At 39.1% G+C, this 21,073-nt stretch overlaps 2 protein-coding genes across 3 annotated transcripts; both read left to right on the top strand.

The window, feature by feature from the left end:
- Positions 1-201: 201 nt before the first annotated feature.
- Positions 202-3,430, top strand: LOC118533814 (olfactory receptor 10A2). Of its 2 annotated transcripts, XM_036089254.2 has the most exons (2): positions 202-1,125; positions 3,407-3,430. In XM_036089254.2, exons 1-2 carry the CDS (start codon positions 202-204, stop codon positions 3,428-3,430), a joined length of 948 nt encoding a protein of 315 aa, XP_035945147.2. The 2 variants fall into 2 exon arrangements, with proteins under 2 accessions (XP_035945147.2, XP_035945146.2); XM_036089253.2 differs by lacking the exon at positions 3,407-3,430 and having other exon boundaries at positions 202-1,155.
- A 14,544-nt stretch (positions 3,431-17,974) lies between these two features.
- OR10A4 (olfactory receptor family 10 subfamily A member 4) lies at positions 17,975-18,922 on the top strand. Its single transcript, XM_036089256.2, has one exon. It carries the CDS (start codon positions 17,975-17,977, stop codon positions 18,920-18,922), a length of 948 nt encoding a protein of 315 aa, XP_035945149.2.
- Positions 18,923-21,073: the final 2,151 nt, after the last annotated feature.

Here is a 21,073-nt window from a genome sequence, read left to right as displayed (position 1 = left end):
CCATCTCTGAGTTTAAGCTCTGGCCATTCTTCCTTATGTCTTTGTTCTTAGACAATACAAGGCCCTTCCTCTTCCAACTGAGATCTTGATCTTGCCTCTTTTCCTGACACGAAAAAGGAATCTGAAAAACAAATCCAGAGTCTGACTCTTCCAATCAAGAATCTCTCTCCATGATCACAACTGGGATTCATTTCTATATCTATGGCTAGAGGAAACTGGACAAGAGTTGAGGAGTTTATCCTCATGAGCTTCTCTTCCCTACCTACAGAAATACAGTCATTACTCTTCCTGACATTTCTAATCATCTACCTGGTCACCCTGATGGGAAACAGCCTCATCATTCTGCTTACTTTGGCTGACCCCATGTTGCACAGTCCCATGTACTTCTTCCTCAGGAACTTGTCCTTCTTGGAGATTGGCTTCAACCTAGTCATTGTGCCCAAAATGCTGGGGACCCTGCTGGCCTGGGACACAACCATCTCCTTCCTTGGCTGTGCCACACAGATGTATTTCTCCTTTTTCTTTGGAGGTGCTGAATGCTTCCTCCTGGCCACCATGGCATATGACCGCTATGTAGCCATCTGCAGTCCCTTGCACTACACAGTCATCATGAACCAAAGGACACGTGCCAAACTGGCTATTGCCTCCTGGTTTCCAGGCTTTCCCGTAGCTACTGTGCAGACCACGTGGCTCTTCAGCTTTCCGTTCTGTGGCACCAACAAGGTGAATCACTTCTTCTGTGACAGCCCACCTGTGCTGAGGCTGGTCTGTGCAGACACAGCACTGTTTGAGATCTATGCGATTGTTGGAACCATTCTGGTCATCATGATACCCTGTTTGCTGATCCTGTGTTCCTACACTTGCATTGCTGCTGCCATCCTTAAGATTCCATCAGCTAAAGGGAAGCATAAAGCCTTCTCTACCTGCTCCTCCCACCTCCTTGTTGTCTCTCTGTTCTATGTATCTTTGAGCCTCACCTACTTCCGGCCTAAATCCAATAATTCTCCTGAGAGCAAAAAGCTGCTGTCATTATCCTACACTGTTGTGACTCCCATGCTGAACCCCATCATCTATAGCCTGAGAAATAATGAGGTGAAGAATGCTCTTGGCCGGACCTTCCGCAAGGCTTTAGACCTTAGAAATTGCATCCCATAGACATTAGGAAGAGTAAGTGTACTGAATGGGGAGCAGTCAGTTTCCTATTTGGGATCATCTGCCTCTCTTCCCATCTCTGTTGGGATGAAACCCAGCTGCTGAAGCTCAGTGCAGGGAAAAGAGCGCAGAAGTAGATAAGACCTATTGCTGCCACCTGGAAAACTCCTCTGCTCTTTGTAGGCTTATTTTATTTTTCTTATTGGTATTTGAACAATTCTGTGCCAAGTAATTCCAGATATTCACATTCCTGTGTCCACATTGTGAACAGTAGAAAACTGCTTATAATCCTGATGTGTGAACACATTTAATAACAGGACAAAATCAGTAAAAATCATCATGTCACTTTCTCTTCCTTTTGGCAGATCTGACTCCATTCATCAGATAGAAAACCCTATGACCCCTCCCAATGCATAACTTTCATCACTGTCTTACTTCAGTTCGCATGTCCTTGAAGCAGTTCTCCTAAGCTCACTGGTATGTGTTATGAATATAGGAAAGTGTATTGATAATCCCCATACTTACACCTTTATAACCCCACAATCATTTTATTCCTTACCCTATTTTTCCCAGGAAGAATGAGCTGAGCTTCCATGGGCTGTCTCTCTATCCCATATTCAGGTTCTTAAACCTTGTTGAAGTAATGTTATAAATTTCTATTGTGATTCTGTTTTTTGAAATTTAAATTCAATTAATTAACATATAATGTATTATTAGTTTCAGAGGTAGAGGTCAGTGATTCATCATTCTTATATAATACCCAGTACTCATTACATTACGTGCCCTCCTTAATGTCTTGTGATTCTGTTTTCATCGAAGTTTAAAATGGATCTAGCTAACTGCAACATAGCTCTTCTTTAACCACAATATTACTCATTCTTTTTATAATTTCATAGTATTCGGTCTTCTAGATATACCATGGTTTACTTAATGAATCTTTTACAATTACAAATCATGCTGTAAAAAATAGTTTTATATAAACATTTTCATATTTTTACCAGTATATCTGACAGATGGAAATCTAGAAATTTCTGTGTATCATGTATCAACAAATGTATCATGTTGTTATATATTGGCAAATCTCCCTGGAAACTGATTGTACCATTTTACACTCCCACCAGCAGTTTACAAGGGTTCTTGTTTCCCCACAGCCACATCAATAACATTTGTCATCAAAAATTTGGAATTTTGCTTATATAATAGGTAAAAAATAACTCAAATTTTAATTGGAAGGAAATAAATTTTGAAGAATATGGAAGAAAATTTGAGTAAATTAGAGAAAATGGTGAATTTAATTCAGACTTCTGAATTAATAGTTTAGGTGATTAGCAGCTAGTGATGTTTGATACTCTATTTTCTCTACTTAAAAGATTCTTTCCATCTTTATTTTAGACAGATCCATCTCATCTTTCAAGGTCCCACTGTGATCCCTCAAGCAGCATAAATTATTCTCTCCTACATGCATCTATTCCAATTTTATCAACAGATAAGTTAAATTTTGGATATACTTTGCTATACTTGTTTTTACATGTTTGTCTTCCCCCAGTGTACCTGTAACTCTTTGAAAATGAAAGCAGCACAAGTATTTCTGTTTTATATGACATGGGCATTCCTGAAAAACTTATGTTCTGAAAAACTCTACACTGAAAATACTATGGAAAAATGGGATTAGGGCAGACCACTCAGAATAATGCAACTCTGAAGCCAGAGTTTTAACAGAAACACAGCTGGTATTTGGAGAGACAACACAGACTGCTCAGACATTCAGTTCAGTGATACTGGAGGTTGCCACAGTAGATATTTAACATGCATAGTAACAATAGGATGAAAATGTCAGTGATGATTTATTTAGTAGAAGGGTATTTGGTGCCGAGATAATGCAGATGATGTGATGCTGTGAACCAGTGGGGCAGCCCTTATATAGTCATGAGAGTCAGTGCCACTTTCCAGGAACCAAAAGCTGCACAAAACAAGAGATGCTCCTCTTTGTGAATGGTGCCTCAAGTACAGGCCTACTTCTAAAATTTTCTTTAGAACAGCTAAGAGATGCCAAGGTCTTATGACATTTACTTCAGTGTTGAAGGTTATCACTTTATCTATTCTGGTTTGCTTTGCCCAATACAAACTTTACATTATAATGAAATTATTCTCCAATTTTTCAATAGTGTATGAAAGATGAATAAATAAATGGGTAATCTGGTTGAGAAGTGGTGGTGACTTGGAATAGAGAATGGAATTTATCAGGTATCAGTAGAAATTAATTCTAAATAATTTTTAGAGGAAGAATTGACAGGATTTGATGGTGGATTGCATGTGAGGAAATACAGTGGTCAAGAGAGAGAATTTGCTTCTAGGCCAAGACCAATTCCTGCGGTAGAGTATAGGTGTTCTGAAAGTCTGGAGGAGATCCATAAAAGAAGTATGAAAGAGATTTTTTCCAGAACAGTCAAGCCTTTTCCTTCATATCCCTGTTATGAATCTCCTTTCAACTTTTAGAAACATCTTCCCCAAACTTGCAGTAACTGATCTTGCCTTGGGACCAGTTGCTTTCATTGGGTTATCCCAGAACCAGATATGGAGCCAAGGACTCAAGTGCAAGTGAGTTATTAAGGAGAAACCATTAAATGAGTGGAGGAAATAGAGTATGAATGGAGAAGAAGCTAAGAAAAATATAATTTTGGGTGCAATCCCAGACCCAGCCTAATCCAGCAGGGAATTCCAGAGCATAAATAAAGCTTAGTTTGTTCTGCTTCATGTCATAAGAAGTAGGCTTTTGTACTTCCATTCCAGTCATCCACTGACTACTGGCAGACTGGGGGGTAGGGAAGAGTGAGAATTAAAGCTCCCAGACCCCACTCTCTCCCAGTGCCCTGGGGCATTCTTAAGGGCTCAGGTACAAGCTACTAGAAGTAAAGCTTACAGAAGCTGACAAAGGATGCTCAGAGCTAGTCAAAATAACCGAGGAGGATTGAAGAGAAACTCCAGCAGTGTCTACTACAGTCTGCCCTTCTGAAGTGCTCTTCATCATCTGAGTGTTTTGGTCAAGAAAAAACTCCAAAGTCTTTAATCAGAACATTAAAAAATGGTCATTGAAAAAAATTACTGAAATGCTAAATCTAGAGCTCAGTTCAACATACAGCAACCTCTCCAAGTTCAACATCTACCCAGCAGTGTGAATTCTGATACATTTATTTTTTCCAAATGAGTAGTTTGAATCAAACACGCAAATCCAAACTCATCTCCCAAGATATGCATTGGTCATCAGAAACAATGGAGTCAAACACATATGTGTGAAATAAATATTTTCTTATTTAATTCATCATTTTCAATGCATCTTTATTTTTCACAATAGACTTAGACCCCCACATCATTATATAGGGCAATGATAGTTCCTTTTACTTCATCTTCCACTTTTACAGAGGCCCCTTTGGGATTGCTGGCACTGAGAAAATAGTTCGTGATGATTAATTTATATTTGAAAGGCTTTTGCCTTAGGTGAAGACATGGCTGAAACTTTGGGATTGCTGCTCATAACTTTATTAAATTGTAATCCAAGTCCCTACTCGAGTTATGTCCAGGGAAATGGGAAATGGTGGTGCTATTTTTGTAGCTACATCATTTTCTCCTAGTTACATATCCATCACAGTTATAATTTCACATTTTTATATGGTCCTTTAATATTTGTCTTCCCATTTAAACTATATGTTCCATGAGGACAAGAACGATGTTTATAAAATTTCCTACTGAAATTTCACTGCCTGGTTCATGTTAGGCATCCAAGAATTATTTGTTGAATGAATGAACAAACATTCAAAGTAGACCTTGTGCATTTGCTCATTGGCCATTGGAGCCTGTAATACAATTTTTCCTCCTCCAAATGCAAGTACTCAGGATTTGAGAAGAGAGAAAGGATGAGAGGAAGAATGGCAGAGAGAAGTCATGTAGCTATTTCCATTCTCACACTACTTTTGGTTGTAATTCCAAGTAAACATGGGAACTAACATGAATTTATGTTATATACTAGACAAGGAGAAAGGTTATCAGGGGGAAGAATAAATAGCTATTCTTTTTTATCCATTGAGTCACCTTTGTTACCACTTTTGTTGGAAATATGGTATACTTCCCTACAGCAAAGTGCAAGATGAACATGCCAGCCTAATTAATTGAAATGGAAAATCTCAGTTCGTATAGGTGAAGGCCGATGAAGAAGGTCAGTGTTTTAAATATGGCTTGTACAAAAATTCAAGCACATATTTGCAGACACTAAGCTAAATACTAAGCAAATAATAATGAAGAAGTCAGATATGGTTACTGCTTTCAGTAAGAAACACACAATAAAATTTCTGTTTCAGAAGCACTATAAGAAATGTTCAGATATGCATTAAAGTCTTTGGATGAAGCCCTAATCAGCTTGGGGAAACTTTATCTCAAAGCATGGACATCATATTACTAACTCAACTTCAATTCTTATTCCAGAAGGATTAGGATTTTAAGACTGTTAGTCAGACTTTCTTCTTTTCATCTTAACCAGGAGTTAATAGCTCCTCAACCAACAGCACCCCCAACCAACTGCTTATGGTTTTCATTAATATTCTCCACTATGGCTTAGACAATGATTAGAGTTCTCCTCACCATGCCTGGAAACTTCTGAATCCAGGTCAGAAACACTCCCAAAGAACCAGCCCAGAGAATCAAAGTGAGGGGAGATATAAAAGAATACTGGCATGATAAAAATGAAATCACTGTTTTAAAGAGATGCCTGCACTCCCATGTTCATTGTAGCATTTTCACAATAGCCAAGACATGGGAACAAACTAAGTGTCCATTTACAGATGAAAGGATAAAGAAAATGTGGCATTTGTATAGATATATACAATGGGATATTAATCAGCCATAACAAAGAAGGAAATCCTGCCATTTGGACAACATGGATGGACCTCAAGGGCATTATGCTAAGTGAAATAAGTCAGACAAAGAAAGAAAAATACTGTATGATCTCACTTATATGTGGAATCTGAAAAAGCCAAACTCAAAGGAAAAGAAAGTAGAATAGTGGTTATCAGGGGTTGGGGTAGGGTGATGTTGGTCAAAGGGTATAAACTCAGTTATAAGATGAATAAGTTGTGGGGATCAAATGTACAGCATAGTGACTATCATTAACATTACTGTATTATATACTCGAAAGTTGCTAAGAGAGTAGATCTTAAATGTTTTCACCACACACATATACAAAAAGGTAATTATGTGAAGTAATGGACATGTTAACTAACTCTACTGTGTTAATCATTTCAATATAAATACATGTATTAAGTCATCACATTATATACCTTAAACTTACACAATGTTATATGTCAATTTGTCTCAATAAAGCTGAGGGGAAAAAAGAACACTGGCATGCTCTTCTAATCTCTCTCTGGTGCAAACCTTGGAGAATAGACAGACCCTTAAGTTTTTTCCCTTTGCTCTTGTAGCCTCATGAGTGCAGGAAAAGTTGGAGTTGCAGCAAAAATCTTCCTCCATTTATGAGATTTTGCAGAATCTTTATGAATTTTTGCACTCCTGGGAATTCCTCAAAATTCACACCTGTCAAAAAGTGAACCTACGACTTGACCTGAGGAAGAGGAAGCATTGGGGGAATCACTCTATTACAGTAAACAGCAGGGACCAAAATAGTCCTGAGACCCAGCCTGGAATCCTCTAGAGTGATTGACACAGGCCCAGATCAGAGCTTCTTTGGAATGACTAATGCTGCACAACTCAGGGCTTCTTTATAGGGACTGACTCAGCCACAGCCCAGGATTTACCTGGGGTGTCTGACACAGCCCTGGACAAAGCTTCTTGGAGAATGTGACATGGCAGAACCCCAGAGCTCACCAGCAATGAGGACTGAGACAAGTACAACCCAAAGCACCTTTGAAATGATTGGCACAGACACAATCCAGGGCTTTTCTGAAATGATTTGCACAGATGACACAGCCATATTTTAGGACTCCCCCAGAGTTGCTCATTTGGATATAGTCTCAGGGTACTCTAGAGCAGCTGAGAGAGACCAGGGGTTCTCTGGAATGTGATACAAATTTCACTCACAGGAGGTAAGTAAAGAGTGAAGTGGACAGAGCACAGACTTGAACTCTTGTAAAGAGGATGATGGCTTATTATCAAGAAAATGTATCTTCTTTGACATATTCCTAGGAAACAAGAAGGAAGATCAGAGGTCTCAGGTAAAAAAACATGGAGTTTTACAAGACTCGACAAATTAAGTAATCTGGGAAAAGATGTAAAACACTGATAATATATGTATTGGGCTTTAGAACGGTTGAAGAATTTGCCCATATATTATCTAATTTCACATGGTTAGGGCATCTATAATAATAGTCATTTTACAGTTGGGAAGACTATAATTCAGAAAATGTCATGTCAATAGCTCTGTGTCTCACAGCTAAAAAACAACAACCAGAACTTTAACTCTGAATTTATGACTCTAAAGTCCTTGCTGTTGTAACTATGTGGCCTCAAACTATCATTTATGTGGGAGTTTCACAAGGCTTTTTATTTATTTATTTATTTGTTTGTTTGTTTGTTTATGAGAGAGAGAAGGCAGGGTGAGGAGAGGCAGAGGGAGAAACAGTCTTTTTTTTTTTTTTTTAAGATTTTATTTATTTATTTGACAGAGAGAGACACAGTGAGAGAGGGAACACAAGCAGGGGGAGTGGGAGAGGGAGAAGCAGGCTTCCTGCCGAGCAGGGAGATCCATGTGGGGCTCAATCCCAGGACCCCGGGATCATGACCTGAGCTGAAGGCAGACGCTTAACGACTGAGCCACCCAGGCGCCCCGAGGGAGAAACAGTCTTAAGCAGACTCCCTGCTGAGCAGGGAGCCCGAGGCGGGGCTCAATCCCAGGACCTCGAGTTCACCACCTGAGCTGAAACCAAGAGTCAGAAGCTCAACCGACTGTGCCACCCAGGCTCCCCAGTTTCACAAAGTTTTCTCAGGTATGTTATCTAGTTCTCTCTTGTTCAAATAGTGCAGGAATCTCCAAGATGTTACCACAGAAAGGAGACACTCTGGATAGAAGTGTAGCTGGCCAGACCACCTCAGCTAAGTTTCTGTATAACTTCCCCCTTCCACAGGGTTCTCTCTCCCTCTGATGGCTGCAAACACAACTACATTTATCCAAGGGTTTGTGCTTGCAAGACCAGTAGTAAAACAGTAGCTGGATTATACTTCATTGATAACATCCTGACAACCACGATTGCATGCATGCAGCCACAGGAAGATCAGTTCTTCAGAATATTGTCCCAGCAACCTCCCCTCCACCATCTCTTCCCTGCTTAGTAGAGGAAAACAGATCAAAATGTAAAAACTGAAGAGAAAGGTGAGAGAAATGGAAGAGAAAGAAAGGAAAAGCTAGATCAAAAGAAGGCAATATAAAGGGATGGTTAGAGACGGATCAAGACAGATGAAGGAAAATATGGAATTACAACTGTGGGAGGGAGGCAAATGCAAAATTTGGAATCATGCATTCATATTGTTTTGTGCAGCTGTAGGGCCCTAAGAAGAAACATGAAGGGGTTGTTTCAGGGGACAGGAGAAAAGTGAAAGCCAAGCAAGTGGGGTTCTGAGCCCCTGCCCCTGCCTCTGCCCTTATTCATCCTCATTGGACTTAAGTGTGGAGATTCTCTGTAGGATGTGGTTTGAAAGAAAAGGGAAGGTCATCTCTGCTTCCTTAACTGAGACTTTCTTTGATAATATCTGAACTTTTGGCCCGAGAACCTTTTCTGAGAACCTTTCTAGCCTTTTGTTACATGGTAACCAGTGTCTAAGTAGTATCATCTGGTTGTGTGTCATTAGAAAATTCTCAAACAGTACATATAACTGTTTATTTATACCCAACTCATGTCTGAAATGATTTAAAGTCACTGATAGAAAAAAAATATCACTTTGCTAAATAACCCAAAAAGTAGAAACTAAAAAATTGATGCCAGCTCATTTTGGGATATGGCTTAAGTGATGTGCCCCAGAGTCGTGGCTCTGTCCTAGGAAACATTTTGATTAAATATTTGAGGGGAGTGGACATCTGTGGCACAGTGAGTGAGGCAAAGCTGTTATAATAAAGCTTTTAAAATAACTTCTCAGAACATAGCAAAACATTTAAAATAAATATATATTGGAAGACAAAACTGAATGTACCACCTATAACATACACACACACACACACACACACACACACACACACACACATTCAGAACTGTAAGTTCAACTAGAGATGTTATAGCATCATTAAACTGCTCTAAAAGTAATTAAATCTTAGGCTACATTAATTACCAAGCACTTAGAGTTAAGCACTCTGTTAGGTGCAAAAATATGATGATGACTGAATACATTTTCCTCCTGGCATTAACAATTAGATAATATAAATATATGCACACATATGCAATTGTATAGTGCTCTAATAGAGTTTTACACAAAGCATTATAAAAAGGTAGAAGAATAATCCTTTCTTTTTTGAGAGAGAGAGAGTGAGTGTGAGCGGGGTGGGGGGGCGTCATGGGGGAGGCAGAGGGAGAGGGAGAGAGAGAATCCCAAGCAGGCTCCATGCTCAGCATGGGGCCCAAATCAGGACTAGATCTCACAACCCTGAGATCATGACCTGAGCCGAAATCAAGAGTCAGACACTCAACTGACTGAGCCACCCAGGCGCTCCAAGAGTAATCCCTGGATTACGTCAAGGGAGCACAGGGAAACTTCACAAAGAAAATGATGTTTCAGCTGAGACTTGCAAGATGAGAAGAAATTATACATAATTGCAGGAAGAGGTTTCCAAAAGCAGAGAGCCATATGCACAAGTACAAGGAGGAGTGAGAGAACATGATGTATGCACAGAACAGAAAGTACTTTTGTGCAACCAGAGCATCAGCTGTGTAGGGAAACATACAGCTGAAACTGGAAAAATAAAGCAGATACCAGAGAAAAAGGCCTTGTTAAAGGGTTTGTACTTATCCCAGGGACGGTAGGCAGTGATTGAAAGACAATAAGCAGGTGAGTAACTTAATTGGAGTTGCTATCAGATCACACACAAGTCAAGGATGGTTTGAAGAGAACCAGAATCGGGTTCCTGCAATATTACAGGCCAGAGAAAATAAGAGCCAGAATCTATAGGCAATTGTGGTGGGGATGTAGAAGATGACACTGAATTGGTGTTTAGGAGGAAAAATAATCAAGTTTGGGGGATGAATTAAAGGATTTTTGTCCCAATTCCTGGGTCATGCAGCCAAGTGTGTCATTTCCTGAAATGAGGTAGATAAAAGGAGGTGGGGGTAGGGAAAGATGATGAGTGTAATTTAGAACGCTTATCACTCTTTAAATCTGTGTAAGTTGTATGAGGCTGTATCATTGATGTATGTAGTCTAAGTTCCTTCCGAATGGGGCTCACTGTGCCTACATTCTGTCTATACAAATATTTCCATGATCATTTTCCACATTTTGTTCATTGTTCATTCATGTATTCAATAACAACTTATTGGGCCTCTCTCTACCTTGCTAGGAATTGGGATGAAAAGTTGAATAACACAATTTGCACTGTCAAGTAGTACGCCATCTACAGTATGAAGATGGAGATATAAATTAACTATTATTCTAGTATTAGAACTATGAAAGTAGTATTCCAGCTCTCCAGTGTTGCTAATACCTTTCTGATGTTCTCTAGAAATTGTCTTCCTTTTTGCTCTATTACTACCATCCTATGCCCAAAACTCCTGCTTTCCCTTACCTGTGAGCTCAGACTCATATCTATTCTGAGAGTGGGTGAGTCACCTGGTGGGTAAAGCCATTACTCAGAGTCGGACTGCCCAGGAGGCATGTTCTGATACCAACACTTGCTGGCTGTCTAACCTTGGAAACATTATTCAACTTTTATGTGTCTCTTCAGCTGTAAAGTGGGCCTAATAAAAATCCCCATATCTTCAGTTTGTTGTGAGACTTAACATAATGCATGCAAAACAGAATAGTGTCTGGCACTTATTTGGTGCTCATTAAATGTTAACTCTTATTTGAAAATTGACAAAGTATCAAAGAATTCATTAAAAAAAGCAATGCCAAGGTTGAGTTTTTTTTTTAAATGAATAGGAATCAGCAAAAATTCTAAAATAGCATTTTCTCATTGTTTTTGCTCTTTACCTCCCTCCTTCTTTTACCACCCTGACTAAATGTCCTGCATCTGCTGAGTACTTTACTCAAACATCTGCTCAGGGAAGCCTTCTCTGACACTCCCCACACCCCAAATGCTTATCTCCTTCTCCACTGTTTTATTCTTCTCCACTGTTCTTACCACCACCTAACATATTATACATCCTATTTACATAATTTGCATATAATCTCTTTTCTCTGCTAGAAGGTGAGGGCAGAGGTGGTTTTTTTTTTTTAATTTTCTTATGTTATTCACCATACAGTACTTCATTAGTTTTTGATGTAGTGATCCATGATTCATTACTTGCATATAACACCCAGTGCTCATTGCAATACCTGCCCTCCTTAATACCCATCACTGGGCTAACCCATCCCCCGAGCCCCCTCCCCTCTGAAACTCTCAGTTTGTTTCTCTGAGTCCATAGTCTGTCATGGTTCTTCTCTCCCTCTGATTCCCCCCCTTCAGTTTCCCTTCCTTCTCCTAATGTCCTCCATGCTATTCCTTATGTTCCACAAATAAGTGAAACCATATGATAATTGACTTTCTCTGCTTGACTTATTTCACTTAGCATAATCTCCTCCAGTCCCGTCCATGTTGATGCAAAAGTTGGGTATTCATCCTTTCTAATGGCTGAATAATATTCCATTGTATATATGGACCACATCATCTTTATCCATTCATCTGTTGAAGGGTGTCTCAGCTCTTTCCACAGTTTGGCTATTGCGGACATTGCTGCTATGAACATTGGGGTGCATGTGGCCCTTCTTTTCACTACATCTGTATCTTTGGGGTAAATACCCAAAAGTGCAATTGGTAGGTCATAGGGTAACTCTACTTTTAATTTTTTGAGGAACCTCTACACTGTTTTCCAAAGTGGCTGTACCAACTTGCATTCCCACCAACAGTGTAAGAGGGTTCCCCTTTCTCCACATCCGCTCCAACATTTGTTGTTTCCTGCCTTGTCAATTTTTGCCATTCTAACTGGTGTAAGGTGGTATCTCGATGTGGTTTTGATTTGAATTTCCCTGATGGCTAGTGATGTTGAACATTTTTTCATGTGTCTGTTAGCCATTTGTATATCTTCTTTGGAGAAGTGTCTGTTCATGTCTTCTGCCCATTTTTTGACTTGGTTATTTGTTTTTTGGGTGTTGAGTTTGAGAAGTTCTTTATAGATCTTGGATACCAGCCCTTTATCTGTAATGTCATTTGCAAATATCTTCTCCCATTCCGTGGGTTGCTCTTTGTTTTGTTGACTGTTTCCTTTGCTGTGCAGAAGCTTTTTATCTTGATGAAGTCCCAGAAGTTCATTTTTGCTTTTGTTTCCCTTGCCTTTGGAGGCGTGTCATGAAAGAAGTTGCTGTGGTTGATGTCGAAGAGGTTACTGCCTATGTTCTCCTCTAGGATTTTGAAGGATTCCTGTCTCACATTGTCTTTCATCCATTTTGAATTTATCTTTGTGTATGGTGTAAGGGAATGGCCTAGTTTCATTCTTTTGTATATAGCTGTCCAATTTTCCCAGTACCATTTATTGAAGAGACTGTCTTTTTTCCATTGCATATTTTTTCCTGATTTGTCGAAGATTATTTGACCATAGAGTTGAGGGTCCAAATCTGGGCTCTCTATTCTGTTCCATTGATCTATGTGTCTGTTTTTGTGCCAGTACCATGCTGTCTTAGTGATCACAGCTTTGTAATATGGCTTGAAATCAGACAACGTGATGCTCCCAGCTTTGTTTTTCTTTTTCAACATTTCCTTGGTGATTCGGGGTCTTTCGTGGTTCCATACAAATTTTAGGATCATTTGTTCCAGCACTTTGAAAAATGCCATTGGAATTTTGATCGGGGTGGCGTTGAAGGTATAGATTGCTCTGGGCAACATAGATATTTTAACAATGTTTATTCTTCCAATCCATGAGCATGGAATATTTTTCCATTTTTTTGTGTCTTCTTCAATTTCTTTTATAAGTGTTCTGTAGTTCCTAGAGTATAGATCCTTTACCTCTTTGGTTAGGTTTATTCCTAGGTATCATGGTTTTTGGTGCTATTGTAAATGGAATAGATTCCCTAATTTCTCTTTCTACAGTTACATTGTTAGTGTATAGAAAAGCAACTGGTTTCTGTGTTTTGATTTTGTATCCTGCCACATTACTGAATTGCTTTATGAGTTCTAGTAATTTGGGGGTGGAGTCTTTTGGGTTTTCCACATAAATTATCATGTCACCTGTGAAGAGAGAGAGTTTGACTTCTTCTTTGTCAATTTGAATACCTTTATTTTTTTTTGTTGTCTGATTGCTGTTGCTAGGACTTCAAGTACTATGTTGAACAGTAATGGCGAGAGTGGACATCTTTGTCATGTTCCTGATCTTAAGAGAAAAGCTCTCAGGTTTTCTCCACTGAAAATGATATTCACTGTGGGCTTTTCATAGATGGTTTTTATGATTGAGGAATGTTCCCTCTATCCCTATACTCTGAAGAGTTTTAATCAGGAAAGAATGCTGTATTTTGAAAAGTGCTTTTTTCTGCATCAATTGAAGGGATCATATGGTTCTTGTCTCTTTTATTAATGTGTTTTATCACACTGATTGATTTGCGAATGTTGAACCACCCTTGCATCCCAGGAATAAATCCCACCTGTTCATGATGGATAATCCTTTTAATATATTGTTGAATCCTATCTGCTATGCTCTTGTTGAGAATTTTTGCATCCATTTATTAGGGATATTGATATGTAATTCTCCTTTTTAATGGGGTCTTTGCCTGGTTTTGGGATCAAGGTAATGCTGGCCTCATAGAACGAGTTTGGAAGTTTTCCTTCTGTTTCTATTATTTGAAAGAGCTTCAGGAAAATAGGTATTATTTCTTCTTTAAATGTTTGATAGAATTCACCTGGGAATCCATCAGGCCCTGGACTCCTGTTTTTTGGGAGGTTTTTGATCACTGCTTCAATTTCGTTACTGGCTATTGGTCTATTCAGATTGTCAATTTCTTCCTGTTTCAGTCTTGGTAGTTTACAGGTTTCCTAGAAGGCATCCATTTCTTCCAGGTTGCTTAATTTATTGGCATATAGTTGCTGGATAATAATTTCTTTTTTTTTCTTTTTTGGATAATAATTTCTAATAATTGTTTCTATTTCCTTGGTGTTAGTCATGATCTCTCCCCTCTCATTCATAATTTTATTAATTTGGGTCCTTTCTCTTTTCTTTTGATAAGTCTGGCCAGAGGTTTATTGATCTTATTAATTCTTTCAAAGAACCAGCTTCTAGTTTCATTGATCTGCTCTACTGTTTTCTGGTTTCTATGTCATTGATCTCTGCTCTAATCTTTATTATTTCTCTTCTCCTGTTTATTTTAGGTTTTATTTGTTTTCTTTCTCCAGTTCCCTTAGGTGTAAGGTTAGCTTGTGCATTTGGGATTTTTCTACTTTAGCAGTAAGGTGTAAGGTTAGCTTGTGCATTTGGGATTTTTCTACTTTTTTGAATGAGGCTTAGATGGCTATGTATTTCCCCCTTTGCAGTATCCTATAGGTTTTGGATCGATGTGTTTTCATTCTCATTGGTTTCCATGAATAATTTAAGTTCTTCTTTAATTTCCTTGTTGACCCAAACATTCTTGAGCAGAGTGGTCTTTAGCTTCCAAGTGTTTGAATTCCTTCCAAATTTTTTCTTGTGATTGAGTTCCAGTTTCAAAGCATTATGGTCTGAGAGTATGCAGGGAATCATCTCAGTCTTTTGGTATTGGGTAAGACCTGATTTGTGACCCTGTATGTGGTCTATTCTGGAGAAAGTTCCATGTGCTTTTGAGAAGAATGAGTATTCTGTTGTTCTGAGATGGAATGTTCTGTATATAACTATGAAGTCCATCTGGCCAAGTGTGTCATTTAAAGCTCTTGTTTCTTTGTTGATCTGCTTAGGTGATCTGTCTATTGCTGAGAGTGGAGTATTGAGGTCTCCTACTATTAAAGTATTATTATCAATATGTTTCTTTATTTTGGTTCTTTTCTTTTATTTGGTTAACAGTTGGCTTATGTAGCTGACTGCTCCCATGTTGAGGGCATAGATATTTACAATTGTTAGATCTTCTTTTTGGATAGACCCTTTAAGAATGATATAGTGTCCCTCTGTATCTCTTACTATAGTCTTTAGCTTAAAATCTAATTTGTCTGATATGAGAATTGCTACTCCAGCTTTCTTTTGAGATCCGTTGGCATGAAAAATAGTTCTCCATCCCCTCATTTTCAGTCTGGATGTATCTTTAGGTTCAAAATGAGTCTCTTGTAGACGGCATATGGATGGTTCATGTCTTTTTATCCAATCTGCAACCCTGTGCCATTTCACGGGAGCATTTAGGCCGTTCACATTGGGAGTGATTATTGAAAGATATGATTTTATTGTCATCATGTTGCCTGTGAGGTCCTTGTTTCTATAGATTGTCTCTGTAAATTTCTGTTCTATATTACTCTTGGGGTCTTTCTTCCTTTATAGAACCCCCCTTAATATTTCTTGCAGGGCCGGCTTGGTGGTCACATATTCCTTCAGTTTCTGATGGTCTTGGAAGCTCCTTTTCTCTCCATACTTTCTGAATGACAGTCTTGCTGGATAAAGTATCCTTGGCTGCATGTTCTTCTCATTTAGTACTCTGAATTTGTCTTGCCAGCCCTTTCTGGCTTGCCAAGTCTCTGTGGACAGGTCTGACATTATCTGATGTTCCTCCCTCTGTATGTAAGAAATCTCTTCCCCTTAGCCGCTTTCAGGATTATATCCTTGAATCTAAGATATGTAAGTTGTACTATTATATGTTGGGGCGTTGGTCTGTTCTCATTGATCTTGGGAGGGGTCCTCTAGGGCAGAGATTTTTGTTCATTTTATTTACAGATATATTATCTTCAGTATCTAGAACAGTGCCTGGAACACAGAAGATAATCAATATTAATAAATTACGCTTTTCTTCTAGCGATTGAAAAGTAGGGACTATAGTGAGTTTGAGTTTGGGAAATAGGTTAGACAAGAAGTAGATTTTGAGGGGCGCCTGGGTGGCTCAGTTGGTTAAGCGACTGCCTTCAGCTCAGGTCATGATCCTGGAGTCTCGGGATCGAGTCCTGCTTCGGGCTCCCTGCTCGGCGGGGAGTCTGCTTCTCCCTCTGACCCTCCCCACTCTCATGCTCTCTCTCTCATTCTCTCTCTCTAATAAATAAATAAATAAAATCTTTAAAAAAAAAGTAGATTTTGAAAGCTAGATCTAGCATTATATCATAATAACTATAATGGTTAGCATTTATGGTTAGCATGTGTTAGGTACCAGTCACCATGCAAGTGCTTTAGATATATTCCTTCATGTAAGTTTATAATCATCAGAGTTTCAGGGTCCCAATTTTCAATTTGTATTGATTAAACCTTCTGCTTCTTTCTCACAGGATTTAATATTATTAGTCTATTTTTTGAGTTGGTCTTTATTAACATGTAACACTTGAGCTCATATTTCTTGAAATTCAAGACACAAGGCAAACAACAAAAGCTGATGAAGGGGTTTATATGTAGTACATCTGGATTCTTTCTATGGTCTGACACTATCTTGAGTCTGTGTTCCCTTTTCTGATCATATACAGCCACATCAAGTATATTTAACCCAGGAATCAAAATAAACCACAGTCTCTATATTCCATGTCTCCTTGTGTAAACTGCCATATTCTGAGTTTGGAAATGAAGAAATACTCTAATATATTGAAGATTCCTCCAGTATACTGAAATCATTGTGAGTGTGGGCTGATTGAGATTAGGACACATTCAGGTCTCCTCCTCATGGATCATTGGTAACTGCTGGTTCACTTTCCTTGACTTTTTCTTTCCTACTCTCATTTTGCAGAAAATATACCCTGGATGACCTCACCACCTTTCATTGTGCATTAAGACCCCTCTCTTCAGAAATTCTTGGCCTGGCTTCTTAGGAACCCCAAAGGGAAGCTGTGATTTTGAACTCTGTAGAGCAAAGAAAAATCAAGGACTGTATAGATATATATGGTGTGCCTCAGTTCAGTCTGAAAACAGGTTAGGATTCTTCCAAAATATCGTGAATCTAAAGAACAGACTTATTTTTTTACATTGTGGAAGGTACAGCTTTTTTAAAAAAATTTTATTTTATTATGTTATGTTAGTCACCATACAATACATCATTAGTTTTTGATGTAGTGATCCATGATTCATTGTTTTCTTAAAACACCCAGTGCTCCATGCAGTATGTGTCCTCCTTAATACCCATCACTGGGCTAACCCATCCCCCCACCCCCCTCCCCTCTAAAACCCTCAGTTTCTTTCTTGGAGTCCATAGTCTCTCATGGTTCATCTCTCCCTCCAATTTCCCCCCTTTCATTTTTCCCTTCCTTCTCCTAATGTCCTCCATGCTATTCCTTATGTTCCACAAATAAGTGAAACCATATGATAATTGACTTTCTCTGCTTGACTTATTTCACTTAGCATAATCTCCTCCAGAAGGTACAGATTTTGATTTGAACCACTATAACAAGAGAGGTGGAGAATGAGGCCACAGGAGATTTTCTTTTTAAGGGTATAATAAAGGTCTAAATAACAGATGGAGACTTCTAACTTCTGAAGCATGAATTCTCAATGAAATCCTAGGCAGAAGAATGACGTGGGAAAACTGGACAATTGTCAGTGAGTTCATTCTTGTGAGCTTTTCAACCTTGTCCTCTGAGCTACAAGCTCTATTGTTTCTCCTTTTTTTGACTATTTACCTGGTTGCCCTAATGGGCAATGTTTTCATCATCCTGGTCACTACAGCTGACTCTTCTCTACAAAATCCTATGTACTTCTTCCTCAGGAATTTGTCTTTCCTGGAGATAGGCTTCAACTTGGTCATTGTGCCCAAGATGCTGGGGACTCTGATCATCCAAGACACAACCATCTCCTTCTTTGGCTGTGCCACTCAGATGTATTTCTTCTTCTTCTTTGGGGCTGTTGAGTGCTGCCTCCTGGCCACAATGGCATATGACCGCTATGTGGCCATCTGTGACCCTTTGCGCTACCCAATCATTATGAGCCGCAGGGCCTGTGCCCAGCTAGCAGCTGCCTGCTGGTTCTCAGGGTTTCCAGTGGCCACCGTGCAAACCACATGGATTTTCAGCTTCCCTTTTTGTGGCCCCAACAGAGTGAACCACTTTTTCTGTGACAGCCCACCTGTCATTGCCCTGGTGTGTGCTGATACCTCTCTGTTTGAACTGGAGGCTCTGACAGCCACTGTCTTATTCATTCTCTTCCCTTTCTTGCTGATCCTGGGGTCTTATGTCCGGATCCTCTCCACTGTCTTCAGGATGCCCTCAGCTGAGGGGAAACACAAGGCCTTCTCCACCTGCTCCTCCCAACTCCTGGTTGTCTCCCTCTTCTATAGCACTGCCATCCTCACATACTTCCGACCCCGATCCAGCACCTCTCCTGAGAGCAAGAAACTGCTATCTCTCTCCTACACAGTGGTGACTCCCATGTTGAACCCTATCATCTACAGCTTAAGGAATAGTGAAGTGAAGGCTGCACTGAGGCGAGTCATCCACAGGACCCTGGGCCCTCAGAAACTATGACTGACTGAGATGCAAACCAAAGGGGTAGAATGCAAGGACAAGGGAAAGAAAAAAGAACTGCTCAAATGGGTTTTGGTCCCTACTCATTCTAAGAGCCATGATATACCCCCCAGGATTTTGGACTTCACAAGTATCTGTTTCTGAATGAAAGAACATGAGTGATGAAGGAGAACTTCTGTAGGCCCAGGATTCTGTAGGACTGTGGGACCAACATATCTGAGGATGCTGCTAGTTTACACAGATTGGGAGCTAATGTGAAGGTTGACAATTGTAGTGACAATACTACAATTTGCCATTCTTTACTTGTTTTAACTTTTCTTGAACTTCTTCATCCATTTTTTTTATAATCTCCTGCTTTACATTTTCTATTTGTCCAAAAATTCTCCTGCAACTTTCAAGGATCTTTTTGCTTACAAGATAAACTTATGACAACGGTGATAATAAATAGTAGAGTTTTGTGTCATTCTTTCACTCATTTTTTGGAACTCACAATTTCAATACATTTTTATTCAGCATTCAGCATGTGTCAGACCCTGTTTAGGCCCGGAAGGCACAGTGCTGAAAAAAATAGACAAATTTCTTACCTTGTGGAATTTTATTCTAGTGAGAAAGAAAATAATAAAACAATACTTAAAAACTTCCACTGGCCTATAAAGTACCCATGTACTACTAGGCTAGCAAATGAGGACTTCTTCCTCTGCTACCATAATTGGTCTGTGCCTCATCTGGAGAAAGACTACTCCACACAGACACTGCCTCAATCTCAAATTAGTCACCTTGGATATGAGAATTGTTTGATGGAAAGGGTGTTAGGCATCCCAATTTAAGTGGACAAAATTCTAGGAAACTGCTGTGAATAACCCAAAGATTCGTTGTTAACTAGATTTTTATGTAATCATATTAGGGTTAGATGAAATCAACTGTCTTTCTTAAAGTTGCCTAGCACTCAACCAGCGTAGCAGCCCATCTTTATGATTTTGTCCAGTGAACATAGGCCAACTGTGGATTCTTGAAAAATAGCAAACTTGGGGTGTGGACACCATAGATATGTGTAAATTATTCATAAGAATTTATTGATAATTAACAATAAAAAAGCATTTACTGCATAGGCATGTCCTCTCCACAAACTATAAATAACTCTAACTCTGTGTCCCATGGAGGTACGAGGACCAGTTCAATCTCCCACACAGTGTAGCCTTCACCTTTCATGTAGCAGGGGCTCTAGAAAGTCAGCACATTCTGAATTATCACTATAAGAATTTGCAAATGAAAATGTAGATCCTGGGGTTCTGTTTGATGATAGCAATCACATACCTAAGTAGATTGGCACCATTATACATTTATAATCTCCAATTTTAGCCAAACTTTAATCATTCCTTCACATGTACTTTACTTGTTCTTTTATGGTAGGCAGAATAATGGTCCCCCAAGATGTCCATGTACTAAACCCCAGAACCTATAAACATGTTACTTAACCAGGAAAAGGACTTTGTAGACAGAATTTTCAGATGGGGAGGTTATCCTAGATTTTATTTGGAATACAGTAACAGGATAGCAGAAGGTAAGTAGAGAATGAGCTTGAAATATTTATTCCTGTGGCTTTCCCGCCTCCATACACCTAAGTCCACAACCCCTGTCTCATGGCTTTCTATATACAGCAACCCTCTCCAAGTCCAGGTTGTCCTTCAGGCCCAGGGTTGGTACCAGCTTCTTTCTCATTCTTGCTAGCCTTCCAATGTCACTATTTCTTGTTAGTTTCCAAAATCCTGTCTTTACCTTTATCTGAGATATAAAATATCCATGTCCCTAATAAGAGTGTGAGAAGGACAGCAGAACTCATATATGCTCTTCATTGTACCCAGGCTCTTCACATCCACTTCAAACACACATACAGACACATGTGCCGGCACACATACATCTAGCACCTAGCTCATAGTAAGTGAATAAGTAATGCTTGTTAATGTATTGATTGTGTGATGATGCAAAGAGATTCAGAAATGCCAAAGAAAAAAGAATTGGAGTAGGATCTGGGATAGATTAATAGTAATATATAACATGGTAAAAAAAAAAAAAAAGATGGATTTTAGAGGTACCAGTGTTCATAAAGTGTGAATGTATTTTGCAGGATTTCCTAACTCTTAGATGCCAAAA

This window comes from Halichoerus grypus, chromosome 11 (assembly GCF_964656455.1).
Source record: "Halichoerus grypus chromosome 11, mHalGry1.hap1.1, whole genome shotgun sequence".
Lineage (NCBI taxonomy): Eukaryota > Metazoa > Chordata > Mammalia > Carnivora > Phocidae > Halichoerus > Halichoerus grypus.
The sequence above is the reverse complement of the archived record's forward strand: the minus strand, read 5'-3'. Positions and strand labels throughout refer to the sequence as shown.